Genomic DNA, 20,950 nt, shown 5'->3' with positions numbered 1-20,950 from the left:
TTGTTTTACAAAAACATATCACTTACATGCTATTTAATTGTAACTGTTTTTATTTTCCTTTTTGTAATATACAGATGTGCCAGATTATGCAAAACATAAAAATACATTGGCTCTTTATTTGCACGGTTTCAAAATAAAAATACTTTAAAAACAAAACTATGTTAACAGATACCTTAACAGATTATTCTATATTGATACTTTGTTTTGGTGCCACTCTTCCGAGGTGCCTAGATTTCCTGGTGCCCAGCTTGGTGCCCAGTCTGCCCACTCTGTTTTTGGTGCCCAGATTTCCCTTTAGTGCCCACTCTTCAGAGGCCTGGTCCTCAAATGCCCAGAATGTTTTGTTGCTCACTCTTGCTGTTGTTACCTTTAAGTCACAGTCTGGTCTCTGGTGTAATGTTGCAGGCTAGCTTACTTTATGTACATTTTGAATTCCGAACTTTTACTTGTAACAGAGCATTTATACACTGCAGAATTTACACTATTACTTAAAGGGGAAGACCACCCATTTTCAATATTGAACTATGTCATTAATATACATTAGAGGAGTTGTGTGGAAATAGAAAAAAAGTTCCCCCTCTTCTGTGTTGCCTAGAACTGGAGGATTGATTTTGGGGTTTGTATTGTAAAGTACAACTTGATGACATCACACATTGTACTTTACAATACAAACCCCAAAATCAATCCTCCAGTTCTAGGCAACACAGAAGGGGGGGAACTTATTTTCTATTTCCACACAACTCCTCTAAGGTATATTAATGACATAGTTCAATATTGAAAATGGGTGGTCTTCCCCTTTAAGTAAAACAAAAAAGTACTTTCTTCCACTGACCTTATTGAGGGTCATGGTCTTCTTTTATTCTGAAAATGTTTAAGCCAGTCTGTCAGAGCCGAGGAGCGTCATTCATTGACTGCTGCCTCCAGTGGCGTCAGTTCGGCCAAAGCTAAGGTATGGCAACATGACGGGTGTCTTGCACGCACGCCCTCGTGCAAGACACCAGTCATGTTGCCATACCTTAGCAACAGGTACAATGAAAAGTACATTTAATTATTTCCCACTTTAGCCAAGGTATGGCAGCTGCCGTAGCTTGCCATACCCAATTGACGCCTCTGGCTGCCTCCCTCTGTTGACAAAGTATTCTGTTGGTCTGAAGCTGAACATATTTTCTCCATAATGCGGAATTCTAAAGTCCAAGAAGTTTGAATGTCTAAAGCCACGCCTCTGTTTACCTGAGTAGATAACCTCATTTAGATTCCTTTACTAGTTACTACTAGTCGCCCAGGTATGTGTTAGTTAGTTTTAAAATACTCCTTTTTAACGCTCAGCCCACTGGGAATAAGTGGACAATCCTGTTTACTGCGACAAAGCAGCACCTGTTCTCCTTACCTGCCTGCCGAGAGTGAAAGTAACCCTCCTGTAATGGCTACCCGTCTTTTCTTCGTATGTTCCGTTGTTGTATCGTTTGCCGCTTGTCAAGGTGAGTGTTATGAGAAACTGTTCGAGTTGGTTGACTTTACATTACACACTTTTAGGCTGGACAAAAACGTGTCAATTTAATTCAGAGTCAGACTTTACGTACACTGATGAAGTTGCGCATGTAATGCGGTTATTGGAAACAGCTGGGACGTAGACAACAAATAGCAATTGAACAGATTGATAGCAACAAGCTCAATATTGAAAGAATTACTGTTAACAGTTAAGGGTAAGTTAATCATTAGACCTAAAGTTGGCTCAGTTTGAGTCACTAGTTTTGGGTGCATGATACTGATACCTAAGGTTACACTGTTGTTGATAGTGTAAATGCTCTTCTACACTGATTTGAGCAGTTACAAGTGATTTCTGTTTTGTTAAAAGTGTTAAATACAGTAGCTCTATATATTCTGATAGGCTGGTAATGGTTGCTATGAATGGTGCATGTTTGTTCAGTAAACAGGGGTCTCTAGCTGAACAGGAGTGACTGAACTCATGCAGGATAGGATATAGTGACATTTTAAGTGATAAATAAATTAGCAATTGACTTGAGCATACAAAATTGTAACTTAATTACTGGAAAACTAGGCTAATGTGGCCATACAATTTAAGCTGATAAATGGCTGAAATTGGCAACACACCTGAAAATACTATTTTAATAGTGTTATTAATAGGATATAATAGTATTTGTTGTATGAGTTGGAGTGACTAGACCTCTGTTACTGAACCAAGACTCTGAGATGATTACTATCAGAATAGGTTTAGAGAGAGAGAGAGAGAGAGAGAGAGAGAGAGAGAGAGAGAGAGAGAGAGAGAGACACACACACACACACACACACACACACACACACACACACACACACACACACACACACACACACACACACAAAGGTTTTGTTTAAGTTATATGAAGAAATATCATTGATTGATTTAGATTGATTATTTTATTTTCTTGTCCTGCACACAAAGTTAAATCTCTCTATTCCTGATATAGTATCATTGCTATATAGAGTGTTTTGTTCAACTAACATGAGTGCCTGGGCCCTGTCACTTTAGTAAAGATATACATTTTCAGGTGCGATTTGCCAATTTCATTCAATCAGGAGAATCACGTTTTGTGCTCAGAGGAGAACACTTTTCTAGTTTCTTTGTGTAATGACAATATGCCTTGTTTATCCCCTGTATATGAGGTCTCTCTCCTGATTGGGTAAAATTGGTGTCCCGACCTGAAAATGCATTTTCTGTTTACTGAAGTGCTGGAGAGAAAGGGAGACTCCTGTTACTGAACAAATAACTCTATGGCTCTGATTGCTATGAAAATATAGAGGTATACTATTTAACATTTATTTTAACAAAAGAAAATAATTACTGCTCCTTTAAAATGCAGAGAACGAATTTCGGTTTTGAAATCAATCCGAAATGAACTCACTCTCTTTCTGTCCAGTGGCGGAGAAAGGCCCAAATTATGGAGGCAGGGGGTTGAAGATAATCTTGAAGCCCACCATCAAGGGCCCACCAGAGGACATTCTTTGGAAACACAACGGCAGCAAGGTCATGGAGTTTGATGGCAGTGAGGAAAGGGTATATGGCACCTACACCGACAGGGTCGTCCTAGATTGGCACACAGCAGAGCTGACTTTGAAAGACCTCCGCCATGAAGACAGTGGACACTATGAATTAGAAGTAACGGTCAACAAAATGTTGCATACTTTACATCATAATGTGGAGGTCATTGGTAAGTTTTTATTTTGAGATAAAGGAACAAATAAATATTAACAAGTTCACAGTTAAACTGATATGTTACTGAAATGTGTTGGCCCAAATTCAGGGGAGATCAAGTTGAATGCTTTGGGGCTAGCAATAGTGAATTAAAGGTTTTGACAGCGTGAGAAAGTGGAAGTGGTGTAGTGAGACTTCCCTGAAAAGAAAAGAAGCACAAGAAGATAGCGTGAGAAAAATGATCTTCCTTATTGAACTTGGCCGCCCGCATGAGGTCGGCGCAGCAGTCATTTATTGGGTCCATGTGTATTGTGTACCTGTCCACATGGGAGATGTCTATTTGGAGTTGTACACACTGAGTGTTTCCAGTACACTATAATATGAAAGGCAAAAGTATGTAGGTCTGCACTCTGCTACCGATGAGCTGTACTGTCTGTTCCCGCGAAATAACACAATCTACTGTAAGCACCTGCTGTCCTTGCCAGAAACACTGGAAACATTTTTTACTTAAGGGCACGGTCACATTGCACTTTTATTCTATTTTTTTTGCATAAATCTGCAAATGGCAGGGAACCACTCCATTCCCTTTGAAATGCATTGGCAGAATCCGCCCTCATACAGTAGGTATAATAAAAGTGCAGCGTGACAGTGCCCTAAAGGGATATTTCGCGTTAAAAAGAAATGGGGTCATTATATGGGAGCACCCCAGACAGTTTTTAAGTTGCTTAATTCAGCATTAGATATTTGATATTCATTTTATCAGACACACCCCCTTCCTATACAAACCCATTGTAACACCTCAAACTCCATTTTAACTGTTAGATTCATGGAGAACACCCGTCCTTGGTTCTGGTGACTCATACCGCCCCCTAATGTACGTGAGGGAGACATGGTTTTCTATTACTTTTTTCATTTTATTTTTAATATTTCTTGGAGAAAAAAAGAAGAAGGTTGGCCCAGGATTACAGCTTAGGCAATGAAATGAAAAAGGAATGAAATCCTAGGCTGATTCTGTAGTTTGTTTCCCATTTCAGTTTAAAAACTACTGCAGATTAAAACACATTGCAGGCTAGAAAGGAACACAGCTGCTGGAGCTGATCAAATTAATAATGGGTGTGTTAGAATTAGGTGTGCCAATGTGCAAGGCAGCGTAATAGACATTAGTCCAGGGCTCTTCAACAGGGGGTCCGCGACCCCCAGGGGGTCCGCGGAGGTACTGCAGGGGGTCCGCGAAATTATTGCTTAAAAAAAAAAAAAAAATCAAAATGTTTTTTTTTTTTTTTTTTTCACATTTATGTTAAAAAATAAATCATGATTCTATCCATTTTGAATAGCTTGAATACATGATTACTATGCAATTGACAGATTGTTGATATTATTGACATTGGTTCTCAGTTAATAAGTAGTATGTTTAGAAATGGTAGTGGTACGGCCCATCCTGCTCGCTGTAACTTGTACATGTTTAAAATAAAAAAAATATGTCGTAGCCCCGACCCCCCCACCCTACGAGGTGGTAGGGGGTCCCTGCTCCATCTCCCCATCAGTTTGGGGGTCCCCGGCCTGAAAACGTTGAAGACCCCTGCATTAGTCAATGCACATTGACACACCTACAAACCTAAACACACCCATTAATGTGATAACCGTGTTGCTTAAATCAGTGTACTATAATGACATTCTTAGGGTACAGTCACACATACAGTATGCGTCTTCGTTGCAACCTTTTTTTGCACCTTATCGCTAACCTCACATAGTGTACATACCTGCTGCTATGTGGACCCACCAATGCATTATGTCTAACCTCCAGTCCTGCCGGCAACTTGTTTTTGAGCGGTGGTTACACCGTCTCCTATACGTGGCCGTGTGTGTATGCGTGTGTGTGTGTGTGTGTGCGTGCGTGTGTGCGTGTGTCCGTGTCTGTATGTAGCCTGCAGAGCCTGCAGTACCTTTTCTGGCCACACATGTTAAGGGAGGGGCGCTGTTGTTCAGGCCAGAGACACACACACACACACACACACACACACACACACACCGACCACCGCTCAGTTCACACGGGTGTGATTTTTTTAATGGCGGGTGGATCATGTAGGCCTATTGTAGAATTGGCACATTTTCTGTATTCAAATGTGTATGTTTATTTCCAGATTCAACACATTTCCATACATGTGGGATACATTCTTCATACTGTATCAGACAAAAAAAATATAAAATAACAATTTGTAAACCTACGAATACCCCCATTTGTGAAAGACTGCACTGAGCCAAACCTGGCCCGGGCTCAGGTCTCCTTTCTCAACAGAGATACTTGGGCATAAACATACATATTGTCATAGTCTTTTGAATACAATTTCATTTTGTTTTAGTCATCTGAAAAGTTTTAGTTTTAGTCTAGTTTTAGTCGACTAAATCCACAGTTGATTTTGTCGACAAAAATGTATTTTGGCAGGCCTTGATGGCGTCGTAATGGCAGATTGGCTGCATATTGAAAATAGCAGATCTACAATCTCACAATTCGTTGTGATCTTGTAGATCTGCTATTTTCAGAGCGCAACATCTGAGCACAACCAAACATAAAATGGTCTTAGTTCTACTGGATCTCATGTCCTTTGTCCCCCCCCTCTAACATCTTTCGTCATAGTTTTTGTCTACAAAATTAACACTTGACATTTGTAGATGTGGTGGACGAGCCTTCCATATCCTGTGTGATGAACGACACGTCTGGAGGCCACGCATCGCTGCTGTGCTCTGCGGAGCCCCGAGGTCCTCCATCTCTAATGACGTTTGACTGGAGGTTGCCTGGAGACGAGTCACGTCCTGGCCCAGAGTTACCAATATCTGTCAGAGGAGAAGACGATACCGTCTACACGTGCGGGGTAAGAAACCCTGTAAGTGAAAAGACGGCCACGTTCTCTGCAAAGGACTGCTTCCAAGGTAAGAAAGACACTTGCACGTTTGTCTTTTGCAGGATTTCAGACATTCAGAACGGGTACACATTATTATCATTAGTTTATGCTTTAACTATTGAAAAATAGCAGATATACAAGCTCACAGCGCGGCACCGAGTGCCGCGCTGCGAGCTTGTAGATCTGCTATTTTTGAAAAATCATGAAAATTTGAATTTTGACCCGATTCTATAAGTGTCTTTTGAATCCTTCTAAGGTTTTTTGAAAAACCTATGTTTCTATGTCAGCAATCTGGCCAGCCATCGTCAAAGAAAAGGTCCTTTTCACTTAACTGGAGCTTAGTTAGTCTGTTCTTGAGAGACTACTATCAGTCAGTGGTTCTCAAACATTTTCATGTGAAGGACCCCCAAACTGATATTTATTTGGCCACGGACCCGCATCTCAAAATATCTAGTTCCAAGGACCACCCAGAAGCAAAATTTGAGTTACAAACGTTCGCTTTACAAATACATATATTCAAAGATTTGCACACATTTTCACGACTTTTTCAAAAATAGCAGATCTACAAGCTCGCAGCGCGGCACTCGGTGCTGCACTGTGAGCTTTTATATCTGCTATTTTTCAATAGCTAAAGCATTCAATAATTATGAATTTACAACGATGTGATGGTTAATTAATAAGCTAAAAGTAACTAACTAACTATACTGTCTTCAGGACAAAGGTGAGCGCCGGCTCTGACAGTAAAGTGAAAACCAGACTATCTGGACACAGATGCTTCACAGTTTAACACTAAAATAAGTCAGATTTAATGATAATATACAGTAAAGGAAACATGCTCTTAAACATTTGGCTACCTTGTTCTTGAAACTGATGTTTGTGCAAAGAAGCGTTATGTTAACTATCTGCTCATTTAATGGTGTGTAGATGCAGAATTGGTCTGTAAGTAGGATTTACAGTTTTTAAGTATCTTTAGACTTTTATGAGACAAATCGAATCTTCTGGCAATTTTCCAAAAATGTTTTCAGGGACAAAGAATAGTTGTAATGTACAGTATGTGGGACTGTAGACCTTGCTGCTATGTGACAATACAATGTTATTTTTGGTGTTTATATGCAGGTGAAAGCTCTTTGCCATGGATTATCCCATTGATTATTATCTGCTGCATACTACTAGTCACTCTTGTAATTGTCCTGGTATGGTACTACTGCAAACGCAAGCAAGGTACAGTTGAAACTATTTCCTGTCTACAAATATTGTTATTGCCCAAAATAATTACGAAAGCTTTAATTTTATTTGTCAACATATATATTTTAACTGTTATGATTTCTAAGGCAGAATAGTGTATTTTCTTTTTTACAGAAGTAGGGTGTTTACAGGACACCGTCTGTATCCTTTCTTTGTATAGAATTATTTCACGCTCAAGTAGATTGAGATCTCCTTCCATAAATAAAACAAACCTTTTTAGCATTGCATTTAACTGTTGTATGAAATGTGTTATATAAATAAAGTCTGTTTGATTGAGTGATTGATCACTATTTTGCATTTTCTCCCCCCGACCCCACCCCACACCCATGGCTCCTGCCTGGATGCTACAGGGGCTGAGAAAACAAACACAGATGATGTGGAGAGCCAGCCATCAGAAGGTATTATTATTTTTGTTTGCTTTTGTTCTGTAATAGAATTACATGTACTGTATCAACTGCATGTGCTAAACGTTTTTTGAAGTTGTGTTTTGGATCTCTATCTACTTTAGAGAGTGATCATAAAGCTGACAGTGCTGCGTGAGGGAATGACGCGTTAAATAGATCACAAAAAAAAGACTTGAACCCAGATTATATGCAAAACTGTGTTGCATGAAAAAGGAAAACTGCACAGTGCACACTCTAGCCAAAAAAATAATCAAACTAGATAATTTTTTTTAATGTGTTTTTGGCCTTTTATTGATAGGACAGTAGACTGACAGGAAAATGGGGAGAGAGATGGGGAATGACACGCAGCAAAGGTAGTTGGGATCGGGACTCGAACCAGCGACACGCTGTCAGGCTACACTGAGCTTATGTGGTATGCGCCTGGACTGTCTGGCAGGCCAGCAGGCACGCCCAAACTAGGTTATTTAACCTACCGTACTGTACTCATGGTTGATGGACTTCAATAGCTCCATTTGGAAATAATTGATCAATCTAGCAATGATTACCAAGTTGCTCTCTCCAGAAGGCCGTATGGCCTGAGACCGGTCTGTCTCTTTGTGAGTCTGTGTGAACAGCTAATTTACGGCACCGCCGGACTGATTGGTGTGAAACTTTGTACGCACTTTCCCAGTAGGCCAGAAGTTATTTAACTTGGATTTGCACTTGTTTCTTTCTCTTAGCTGTACTGTATCACTCCTGTGTTTCATTCTGACTGCTGTTGCTGCTGTGACATCCAACTAAGTTTATCTTATCTTAAAAGGAGTGTCAGTAGATTTGCAGGGAGTAGTATTGCTAAATGAAACCTCAAAATAGGGTTTGGCATGCAAGTTTTATTGTTATACGGTAGTTACACAGGATATTGGTTGAAATTATTTAACTGTGCCAGCCATGGCTGTTTATTCTTTACACGGCAGGGAGCAGATAAGATAAAAAAAATAAACAATACGTTTTATTCTGTATAAGCGGATGGATTGTTCCTAAAATATTTTGGATTCAAGAAAGGGTGTGTACAGCCTTGATTTGTGCGCATCTCAGGTGTATCAGAGGATGAGTTCCACTTGTCCATAAATCAGCGGCACATTAATGTGTGCAACTAGATTCAAATTGGCTGCGCTAATTCCCCTGAGAAGCTTTAAAAGGATCACCTTAGATATACAGTATACTAACATTTGCACTTGCTCGGATGTCTATTAGTCTCAGGTTTTTTTCCCCCCTCTTTTGGAACAGGTTGCTCACCGTGTGTAGATATACTTCATGTATGAAAAATAGACAGATTCTAAGAGATTTAATGGATTGCTTTGTAAATTAATTGCATTATACAATCTTTCTCTTGATTCTCATTTCAGGGAATAAGCCAACTAAACAGGACAAAATGAGTCGACATAGCCGTGATGCCACCCTTCCCAGCAATCAGCCATTGGCCCGTCTGGCAAAACGTGGTAAGAACCTGAACGGAAATAACAAGGAACTACAGCCTCACTCATAGTCAAAGTAACCAGAAATAGAGTTGCATGTTTTGAAGGGGAAAATCTAATCAGATTCGGTTAGCAAATCAGAGGATGCAAACTGAATTAGAATTGACTCTGCATTTATTTACGTTGTTTACTGTTCATTCTGTTAATCAGGGTCAGAGGAAAAGACAGACAAAGACCAGGAGAAAGAACCTCTCTTGTCCAAAGGTTTGGCATGCACCTTTCATTATGACAATATTTTAAAACTATAAAAGATGCCGCTGTTTCAGTCTGCTAGTAATAAATGTTCTTTGATTACAGGCAATGTCTTAGATAAGGTAAAGATTTATGAAGATTTATCTCCTACTAAAGTGGCTCGGCCTGAAGACCCAGACCAGGGCACAGTAAAACGTACGGAGACAAATCAGACAGAAACAGAGGCACAAGCTTCTGAAGGGACAAATAAACCAGTTAGTAAATCAGAAGATCCTAGCTGTGACCCTAACCCTGATGTGAACCATAAGCAACCTGAACCAATTCAGTCCCGGGAAGAAGCAGACACTCCAGAGCCCAGTGAATATCAGGATGACACAGAAGAGCCTGCTCATGCAAGCGACTCAACGGAACAGACCTCTGCACAGATTGTACAGATGAAGGCAGATGATGAGGATATGCAACCATCACATAGCACACCAGAAGGTACTGTATGTGATGTTACAGAAGAGTCCACATATTTCCATTACTTGTGGTCACATTTTACAGTAGTCTTTTGAGATCATATTTTTACAATATACATAGAGAGTGACTGTGAATGAAGCTAAGCACAACTATGTTGGCGCTTTTGTTTTAGGTTTTAAGTTGATTTCAATTATATAAACACTTATTATTTATAACGTTTCGGTTACATAGACCTTCTTCAGGCTGAAAAAGGTCTATGTGACCGAAACGTTGCTTAAATAATAAAAGTGTTCATATTGTGCAAGTGCAGACGGTGTGCGGGTCAGGTTTTATTATGCATTGATCCCTGCCTACGTCTCTGACAGATTATTTGATGTAACTATAATATTTTTATTGTAGGCCAGAGTACACCAGACAGCTGTCTTGTTTTGAAAGGACTTCACTGTAAAGTAGTTTGTCATGTCTACCAAATTGATGCAGTTTTAACATAATTGTTATATGTTATGTGTTTCAAGTATCAATTCAATTGTACAAAGTGTGGCCCTTCACTCACTTTATTGAGGTCCATATGGCCCTCTGGAAATTAATGCTGCCCTCCTCTGCTCTACAGTATCTATCTATGTACAAGGCTGAATCATTTGCGTGTCAATCACAAGCATCTTTTTTCCTTCTTCTTTTCACTTTACAGAAAACATAGGGTTGGGGAATGGCCAGATTCCAGTGTTGCTCAATGAAACCCCTAAAGGTTTGGCATGCAACTGTTATTACGATCATTTTAAACTGTAAAATATACAACATGTTTGAGTGTACTGGTAATAAATGTTCTGGTGGCTATTTCAGAGAAAGAGGAACAGACTCCCACAGAACAAAATCACACTACAAAGAAAACCCCATTTCCAGATGTGACTCAACCTGAAGACATCAATAGTGAACCAAAAGGAGATGCAGGCCCAGACCAGGGCACAGTAAAACCTACAGAGACTGAACCAGAAACAGAGTCTCAAGCATTAGAAGGGACAAATCAACCAGTTAGTAAACCAGAAGAACCCAGCAGTGACCCTGACCCCGATGTGAACCAGAAGCAACCTGAACCAAGCCAGGAAGAAGAAAACACTCCAGAGCCCAGTAAGGATCAGGATGACGCAGAAGAGCCTGCTCACGCAAGCCAGCACCAAAGCGAATCAACAGAACAGACCTCTGCACAGACTGTACAGATGAAGGCAGATGATGAGGAGGAGATGCAACCACCACATAGCACACCAGAAGGTACAGTACTGTATGTGATGTCATAGTCATAGAAGAGTCTATGGTCATATAATTACAGTAGTGTTTTGAGATGATCTTTTTACAATATTAGTAGAGAGTGAGTGAATGTGAAAGAGATAATAATGAGTGGTGAGCTGGTCCTAGAAATAAACCCTCACAGCCAGGGTGATTAGACTCTGACTGGAAGCAGAGGGTCTTTGTCACCCTGAAGGGGTTTATTTCTCAACAGTGATCGTCTCACTGTTAATTATTCCACATTTTACATGGCTACTTAATTAAGAAATTAATACATTGACACAAAATTTTACAACAAAACAATTTCATTGATTCTAAAATGATTTGGTCATGGTAAAGAAAAGTAATCCATTAGATTATGCCAGGTGCTTCCAGCGCAACATGGTTGGCTAACGAATCTCCAATAGGAAGTGGTGATCAAATATGAATCAATATTCTGTTACTGCTTGCATCAAATGTTTTCAAAAACATTCTTTGGTTTACTGTATATAGCTGTACAATTACATTGTGTGTTTGTTTACATGGCTGTCATGTTGAATGCGGCAAAAACCAAGCACTGCATATTGATTGATTGATTGATTAATGAATGAATTCTGGTGAACTCTGGCCATTACTAGCAACAGTCTGTTATTCATAGCACCGGTCTGCTATTAAGAAATAACATACAGCTGAATGCAGTGATTGACCAGTCAGAAACTAACTTTCAACCAAGCTTTGTGATAAAGGACAGATCATAACCAGGCTGAATCATTGGGGTGGTTTACTTTGGCACTCATGATATTGTAAAACTATGAAAGGTGCAACTGTTTCTTTGAGTCTACTGGTAATAAGTGTTCTTTCATTGCAATCCCTGTGACAGATGAGGTACAGTCTCCTACTGAACCAAATTACACTACAAAGAAAACACTATTTCTCGATGTGACTCAACCGGAAGACGTCGCTAGTGAACCTAAAGGAGATGCAGGCCTAGACCAGGACACAGTAAAACCTACAGAGACTGAACCAGAAACAGAGTCACAAGCTTTAGAAGGGACAAATCAACCAGTTAGTAAACCAGAAGAACCCAGCAGTGACCCTGACCCCGATGTGAACCAGAAGCAACCTGAACCAAGCCAGGAAGAAGAAAACACTCCAGAGCCCAGTAAGGATCAGGATGACACAGTAGAGCCTGCTCACGCAAGCCAGCACGTAAGCGAATCAACACAACAGACCTCTGCACAGACTGTACAGATGAAGGCAGATGATGAGGAGATGCAACCACCACATAGCACACCAGAAGGTACAGTACTGTATGTGATGTCATAGTCATAGAAGAGTCTATGGTCATATAATTACAGTAGTGTTTTGAGATGATCTTTTTACAATATTAGTAGAGAGTGAGTGAATGTGCAAGGGATAATAATGAGTGGTGAGCTGGTCCTAGAAATAAACCCTCACAGCCAGGGTGATTAGACTGGAAGCAGAGGGTCTTTGTCACCCTGAAGGGGTTTATTTCTCAACACTGATCGTCTTACTGTTAATTATTCCACTTTTTACATGGCTACTTAATTAGGAAATTAATACATTGACACAACATTTGACAACAAAACAATTTCATTGATTTTAAAATGATTTGGTCATGGTAAAGAAAAGTAATCCATTAGATTATGCCAGGTGCTTCCAGCGCAACATGGTCGGCTAACGAATCTCCAATAGGAAATGGTGATCAAATATGAATCAATATTCTGTTACTGCTTGCCTCAAATGTTTTCAAAAACATTCTTTGGTTTACTGTATAGCTGTACAATTACATTGTGTGTTTGTTTACATGGCTGTCATGTTGAATGCGGCAAAAACCAAGCACTGCATATTGATTGATTGATTGCTTGATTAATGAATGAATTCTGGTGAACTCTGGCCATTACTAGCAACAGTCTGTTATTCATAGCACCGGTCTGCTATTAAGAAATAACATACAGCTGAATGCAGTGATTGACCAGTCAGAAACTAACTTTCAACCAAGCTGTGTGATAAAGGACAGATCATAACCAGGCTGAATCATTGGGGTGGTTTACTTTGGCACTCATGATATTGTAAAACTATGAAAGGTGCAACTGTTTCTTTGAGTCTACTGGTAATAAATATTCTTTCATTGCAATCCCTGTGACAGATGAGACACAGTCTCCTACTGAACAAAATCACGCTACAAAGAAAACACTATTTCCCGATGTGACTCAACCGGAAGACGTCGCTAGTGAACCTAAAGGAGATGCAGGCCTAGACCAGGACACAGTAAAACCTACAGAGACTGAACCAGAAACAGAGTCTCAAGCATTAGAAGGGACAAATCAACCAGTTAGTAAACCAGAAGAACCCAGCAGTGACCCTGACCCCGATGTGAACCAGAAGCAACCTGAACCAAGCCAGGAAGAAGAAAACACTCCAGAGCCCAGTAAGGATCAGGATGACACAGTAGAGCCTGTTCACGCAAGCCAGCACCAAAGCGAATCAACACAACAGACCTCTGCACAGACTGTACAGATGAAGGCAGATGATGAGGAGATGCAACCACCACATAGTACACCAGAAGGTACAGTACTGTATGTGATGTCATAGTCATAGAAGAGTCTATGGTCATATAATTACAGTAGTGTTTTGAGATGATCTTTTTACAATATTAGTAGAGAGTGAGTGAATGTGCAAGGAATAATAATGAGTGGTGAGCTGGTCCTAGAAATAAACCCTCACAGCCAGGGTGATTAGACTGGAAGCAGAGGGTCTTTGTCACCCTGAAGGGGTTTATTTCTCTAAACTGATCGTCTTACTGTTATTTATTCCACTTTTTACATGGCTACTTAATTAGGAAATTAATACATTGAGACAAAATTTGACAACAAAACAATTTCATTGATTTTAAAATTATTAGCTTATGGTAAAGAAAAATAATCCATTAGATTATGCCAGGTGCTTCCAGCGCAACATGGTCGGCTCACGAATCTCCAATAGGAAGTGGTGATCAAATATGAATCAATATTCTGTTACTGCTTGCCTCAAATGTTTTCAAAAACATTCTTTGGTTTACTGTATAGCTGTACAATTACATTGTGTGTTTGTTTACATGGCTGTCATGTTGAATGCGGCAAAAACCAAGCACTGCATATTGATTGATTGATTGATTGATTGATTAATGAATTAATTCTGGTGTGCACTCTCTGGCCATAGCAACAGTCTGTTATTCATAGCAGAAGTCTGCTATTAAGAAATAACATACAGCTGAATGCAGTGATTGACCAGTCAGAAACTAACTTTCAACCAAGCTGTGTGATAAAAGGATGGTGTTTTCTGCTGGTGTTTCAGTCCGAGTGTATCAAAGGGTGCGTTCGGAAATGCGCACCGGGTGTGTGCTCAGTGTAGTGAGTGCCTAAACCTAACCCTAATCCTAACCCTAACCTCAGTAAAACTATGCCTAACCCTAACCTTAACCTCAGTAAAACTATGCCTAAACCTAACCATAACCCCTAACCACACCCGGTGCGCATTTCCGAACGCACCCTTTGATACACTCGGACTGAATCACCAGCAGAAAACACTCTCCCGTGTGATAAAGGACAGATCATAACCAGGCTGAATCATTGGGGTGGTTTACTTTGGCACTCATGATATTGTAAAACTATGAAAGGTGCAACTGTTTCTTTGAGACTGGTAATAAATGTTCTTTCATTGCAATCCCTGTGACAGATGAGGCACAGTCTCCTACTGAACAAAATCACACTACAAAGAAAACACTATTTCCCGATGTGATTCAACCAGAAGACGTCGCTAGAGAACCTAAAGGAGATGCAGGCCCAGACCAGGACACAGTAAAACCTACAGAGACTGAACCAGAAACATTAGCATTAGAAGGGACAAATCAACCAGTTAGTAAACCAGAAGAACCCAGCAGTGACCCTGACCCCGATGTGAACCAGAAGCAAGCTGAACCTGAAGGTCAGTCCCAGGAAGAAGCAAACGCATCAGAGCCCAGTGGAGATCAGGATGCCGCAGAAGAGCCTGCTCACGCAAGCCAGCCAAGTGACTCAACAGAAAAGACCTCTGCACAGACTGTACAGATGAAGGCAGATGGTGAGGAGATGCAACCACCACATAGCACACCAGAAGGTATGTGATATAGAAGAGTGCAAACATATCCATTACTTGTGGTCACATAATTACACTGGTGTTTTGAGGTTACGTTTTTGAGCGGTGCTAACCGCTCCTATACGTGGCTGTGCGTGTGTCTGTAGCCTTTTTCCTCAGCGTTTTGCCATAGTAAAATGTGTGTACGTAGCATCATGTTTGTCTAGTGATATCATATGTCGTATGTCTGTAGCCTTTTTCCTTAGCGTTTTGCCATAGCAAAACGTGTGTGTGTGTAGCATACCCTGTACATCCTAGACTCAAATCCTAGTCTGAAGACGTTATGCAAGCACGACCACCACTCACTTCACATTGGGTGTGATTTTACAATATTAGTAGAGAATGACTTTAGAAATGTAAAAAGGAATGGTGCAATAAAGCATCTGTCGCATTGGAGCCCTCAGCGTTGATTTATTTGTCTCTGTTTACATGGCTGCCATGTTGAATACGGCAAAAACCAAGCACACTCTGGCCATAGCAACAGTCTATTCTTCATAGCAGCAGTCTGCTGAATGCCGTAATTGAGACAGTTGTGTAATAAAGGACAGATCACAACCAGGCCGCTGAATCATTTGGGTGTTTTGGCATGCAAGTTTTATTAGGACAATATACTATGAATGAAAGGTTAAAGTCTACTAAAAATAAATGTTCTGTCATTACAGGCCATGTGACAGATGAGGCAGAGTCTCCTACCGAGCAAAATCACACTACAAAGAAAACCCTATTTCCCGATGTGACTCAACCGGAAGACGTCGCTAGTGAACCTAAAGGAGACGCAGGCCCAGACCAGGACACAGTAAAACCTACTGAGACGACTGAACCAGAAACAGAGTCACAAGCATTAGAAGGGACAAATCAACCAGTTAGTAAACCAGAAGATCCCAGCTGTGGCCCAAACCCTGATGTGAATCAGAAGCAACCTGAACCAAGTCAGTCCCAGGAAGAAGCAATCATTACAGAGCCAAGTAAGGATCAGGATGACGCAGTAGAGCCTGTTCATGCAAGCCAGCATGAAAGTGATTCAACGGGTTTTGAAGAAACAAATGCATCAGACATAGTTATCAAATCGGATGAACCTATTAAGGAGTCAAATCAGCCTCCTTCCTCCCTTAACCATGGAGATGAAATCACGCCACATCCTGACCACGAAATCGAGGACAATTACAAGTTGGATGAGTCAGAAGGTTCACAGACGGACCTCTACACAGCAGGCGCCCAAGAACATGAGGCCCAGCCTGGACAAAGTAGAGAGGAGCCTTGCAATGAGAAGATGACTGGCGATAACGAGGAGGGAGAAGTCTCCCAAAACTATTGTAGTAACCGCCCTGGGCAAGGAGGGGATATGGGGGCCCATGGGGACAGTGACACAGAGGTAGAAACAGAGGACGTGAAGGACATTAGTCAGGATGTTGATGAACAGGTGAACGCACACAGTGTCTCAGCAGATGTGGAAAATGTAAATGTGACAGGCGTGGGTCACGGCCAGGAGAAAGCAGAGCGGCGTGACGAAGCCGATAATGAAGATCAAATAGAGAAGACGGAACAGGAGGCAAAAGAAAAGGAAATTGGACGGGGTAATGACGTCGTGAAGGGAGAGAGTGGTGAGTCTGAAGGGAACAATGAGCCAGACTCTGTTAGTAAATCAGTGGATCCCAAATGTGAGTTAGATCCTCCTCCACAGGGGCCAACCATACCTGACCAGCCTGGTCAGAATCCTCAGCACCCTGAACCAGAGTCAAAAATGGCTCCGGAAGAAAACATTCCAGCGCCCAGCATGGTTCAGGGTGTCACAGGTCATGAGATGAACCGTCTTCAAGGTGCTAATACACAGGCGATCACAAGCAGCCTCTCGACAAAAACAGAAGATGGCAATATCGCGGGTGACCAAGCTAAAGTAGAGATGTGTGACAAAGGAGCAGAAGCATCAAATGGAGAAAAGGAGGCCAAGGAGAAGGAAATGGAAGTGGGTCAAAACAAGGGAGAGAATGATAAACCTGGGGAGGAACATCACAACCTAACAGAGAGTCAAGAGGAAGAGTAGGATCAAAAGCTTCACACCAGGATGGGAAAAGTGGATAGGATCAAAATCATCCTGGTGTTAGATATACAGGTTCAGGTACACTAGTTCAGGTGATTGACATATATCAGTTGATATAAGAAATAGCATAGACACGGGTAGAAGAACACAAAGTAGTAGACGAGGAAAAGTAGTAAAGAAACAATATTGAATGAAAATACATGAAAATAAGCATCAAACAGTGCCTGAGCCTATGAGTACTGTATACAGTATGAAATAATACAACAAAAACACTGTACTTTCATATGGGCACAGCATGATACATTTACTCTTATAAGTTCACCAAAAAAGTGACTTTTTATCAATTACACACCCCATGAAGCCTTGAATTCATGAATGAACGAATGAATTATATTTTTTATATTTCTTTTATATATTTTTTATAAAATATTGGCATGGTGCCTATTGCCTATGATAGCCTATCTGAGTAATGACATGAACACCAAATGCATCAATTCTAGTCATTTGAGTTTGCCAAATAATAAAACAATGTCAATACAATTTATATGCTTTTCAATATTATTTGAAATAATTATTAAATAGCAATTCCTGGCACTATGAATTTGGATGTCTCCAAGGCCTTTGATACAGAAATCATAATTAGATTTTGATAGTCAGGATGTTTTTGAAAAATAGTTAATGTAGCCCAGCTGGTGATAACTGTGATAGCATGGCATAGCTCAGGGTTTTGTTGTGTTATTTTGTTTTATTTACATTAACAATCTTGCACTTTACCTTTCTGTAGTTTTTTATTTGATGATCCATAGCTAATCTATTTCAGTACACTGGTGGTGGTTACATTATCTGACGATAATGGTTTGTAAAATATATATTTTTTAATCTCTTGTGAATGAGAAATGGATTCATAAATGTTAACAGTATGTCTTCTTACTGTTGAAACATTGTCAACTATCATACACTACATTTACTGAATCGATTGACAAATGAATTGGCTTGTGTTCAAATGTTTTCCAATCTAGTGACTAAATGAATAATTATGTATATTTTTTTTGTCTGCTACAAAAAATAAATGGAAAGATTATAAAGAAGTTGGTCAGTCGGTGCTGATGGTGTTATTGGAAATACTGGAAGAAACTGCAAGAGCCTTTCAATGTCAGCAGGGGGAAGTGTTTCATAGCATTTCTGAAGACAGCCTTTGATATGAGGATTTCTTTCCTTTTTTATATCTAACAAAAGAGGAGTTAAACACTGGCATGCCATCTTTCATTGAAGGACACATTTAGCTCTCAAGACTAGCTCAATAAATACACATTTCTAACACATTTTAGAGCTTTTTTTTATCAAACTGATATTAAATCAATCTAAAGCACGTGGATTTTGAAGAAGCCATTTAGCAGAGAAATCATGGACATATCTATTTTATTAGAACCGATTGTGGGTGTATAGCTGTTATTGTAGTAAAATAATTTGCTTTAGGTCAAGGATATTTATTGTAGGTCTGTTTCAATGAAACATAATGGGAGGCGGCCATGGTAACCTCGGTGACCTCAATGAACACTGGCACTCTATTTTATCAGCCCACGGGATGGTTACATCACATGCTGTGCAATAGGCGCAGAATTAAATTCAGCTCTTACAATTAAGCCATAATTGGAGATAAATTCAACAACACAGCTGAATCAATAAAGCAGTTCTCAAAAACGACAAGAGGTGGTTAATGATGATTTTAAGGAAAACAAAAAAACAGATCGAGCCAGAGGCCAGGAACAGGAACAGGTTCATCGCCAGCCGGAAGACAAGTTGGGGGTAGATTTCTGAGCGCACCGGGTAGGCCATGTGAAAAAGTCACGCATGATTAGTTTAACCCCTGAGTCACGGAAAAGTCTGTGATCTGCTACCAACTGACCTGTGGGTTCAGAGCACAAGTGGAGAATGAACCCTATCGTATTTCTGTGGTTGCGGCGAATACCATGGGAATATTAGAATATTGAATTATTTGGGGGGTGGGGGAGCAGGGCACCGGCTCCCCAGATGAGGGTCACAATGCGGTCCCACTAGAGACGTTGTTGACGTGTTGCTGGCAGCAGGGGAGCTCAGATCCTGGCGCTGATATTTTGTCCACACTGCCTCACTTCTCGGTGTTCCCTCCTTTTGCATCCCTCTGGTACAAATGTTACAGCGATTCAGCCTTGGAAAAAGAGTTGGAGAGGCCCTCATTGCGTACTATAGAGAGAGAGATCTCTCTATAGCGCTGCTGCTACTCAAAGATTTGCCATTTCAGATCATGACAAGTGACAAGCCAGTGGGTCAATTACATGAGTTATATTTCGTCGTTGTCGGGTGGAAACCTTGTATGTCCAAAACCATTTGTTTTGTATTTATCATTTTAAAAATGATTTAAACTAGTGAAAACAGCTGGATGTTTTCACTACTTTTGTGCGACGGCCTTTACAAATGTGAAACTTGGAGATAAGAGGTTTCTGCCCGACATTGACGATTTACTTTATTGGCCGCCCAGCCCCCAAAATGGAACGAAGGCAGACATTTATTTTTATTCTATTTTTTCGAATGAACCGGCCGTTCGGGAGTTGTCCTGCTTTTCCCAATGGCCAGCACGTCCCTGATTTCTACCATTTACAGTGCTTTTTAAACCCCTGACAATGGCATGGTAGACCACACGGCACAGGGAGCCATATAACTCCTTTTTAAGATTGGTTGTTTCCTGCTCCTCATCATATGGTTATGTCTCGCTGGAGTGTAATGTTCTCTCAGACAGAGGCCCAATTATAGTTTTATTCTCAGATTGTCTAGGTTCTCTTTGGCCCCTGCTGCAACTAAGAGAAAAGGGAGAGGGGGAGAAAGGGAAAGGGGAATGGGCTGCCCTCCAGAATAGCCTTTTATACCAGGTTGATTAGCATGCTGGGTTGTTTAAATTGCCTCCTGGCGGGCTGACGTGGAATCGAACAATATCCTCTGGCTTAAGAGACTGGCCCCATAGCTTCTCATTTATTTTTATGCGAGGTTAAGATAGAGCCTTGGCGCTGCTTCCACAGAGGAGCCTGGGCCCAAGGAGGCCAGATGCGGGTGGGTCAGGAGAAATCAATATAATTTCTATAAAAGCGTGTGTATGAATGGCTCTTTCTGTGCCATACATAGTTTACTGTGACAGTGCAGCCAAGGTAATTGTGTGGCCAAATCTTTAAGCACTGTAGACATGACATAGAATCTATCTTTGCTATTACCGTCAGGAACCTCTTATTAGGACATGATTTGTCTCTAGACCCAGTTTCTGACAAGGACACCAGGAGTGAGGGAAACATTAGAGGGAAATGTTTGGGATCACATTCTATTGACCAGGCCGTCCAGGATACTTTGTGTCAACTCAATCTGTGGTCATTATGGTGATGCTGTACAACAAGATGGCCCAAGGCAGGTTTTGATACCCAGGGCAGTAACCAGCATGAACATCTCTAGAAAGAAAAGTTACCATTATACAACTTTTTTTTATACAATTCTTTTCCCATTGTTACAGTACAACGGGCACAGCTGTGATAGATTTATGCTAGAAT

At 40.7% G+C, this 20,950-nt stretch overlaps 1 protein-coding gene across 3 annotated transcripts; it reads left to right on the top strand.

The window, feature by feature from the left end:
- The first annotated feature begins 1,170 nt into the window (after positions 1-1,170).
- LOC308308281 (uncharacterized protein) lies at positions 1,171-18,397 on the top strand. 3 transcript variants are annotated; one of them, XM_080753662.1, is made up of 14 exons: positions 1,171-1,478; positions 2,916-3,206; positions 5,861-6,118; positions 7,207-7,311; positions 7,686-7,733; positions 9,125-9,217; positions 9,404-9,457; positions 9,551-9,928; positions 10,596-10,652; positions 10,748-11,173; positions 12,048-12,467; positions 13,338-13,757; positions 14,906-15,289; positions 16,006-18,397. In XM_080753662.1, exons 1-14 carry the CDS (start codon positions 1,421-1,423, stop codon positions 17,382-17,384), a joined length of 4,371 nt encoding a protein of 1,456 aa, XP_080609788.1. In that variant the 5' UTR covers positions 1,171-1,420; the 3' UTR covers positions 17,385-18,397. The 3 variants fall into 3 exon arrangements, with proteins under 3 accessions (XP_080609788.1, XP_080609787.1, XP_080609789.1); XM_080753661.1 differs by having other exon boundaries at positions 14,906-15,325; XM_080753663.1 differs by lacking the exon at positions 13,338-13,757 and having other exon boundaries at positions 12,048-12,376; positions 15,235-15,289.
- Positions 18,398-20,950: the final 2,553 nt, after the last annotated feature.

The sequence above is a fragment of the Nannobrachium achirus genome (genome assembly GCF_963921795.1).
Source record: "Nannobrachium achirus genome assembly, chromosome: 22".
NCBI lineage: Eukaryota > Metazoa > Chordata > Actinopteri > Myctophiformes > Myctophidae > Nannobrachium > Nannobrachium achirus.
Note: the sequence above shows the minus strand (reverse complement) of the source record. Positions and strands in the feature narration are given on the sequence as shown.

What these genes read in the sequence shown, in the direction of transcription:
- LOC308308281 (XM_080753661.1), top strand. Translation starts at nt 1,421, where the DNA reads ATGGCTACCCGTCTTTTCTTCGTATGTTCCGTTGTTGTATCGTTTGCC. An exon ending in TGCAAAGGACTGCTTCCAAG is followed by an intron (nt 6,119 to 7,206) that starts GTAAGAAAGACA and finishes GTTTATATGCAG; the next exon opens with GTGAAAGCTCTTTGCCATGG. An exon ending in ACCACATAGCACACCAGAAG is followed by an intron (nt 11,174 to 12,047) that starts GTACAGTACTGT and finishes TCCCTGTGACAG; the next exon opens with ATGAGGTACAGTCTCCTACT.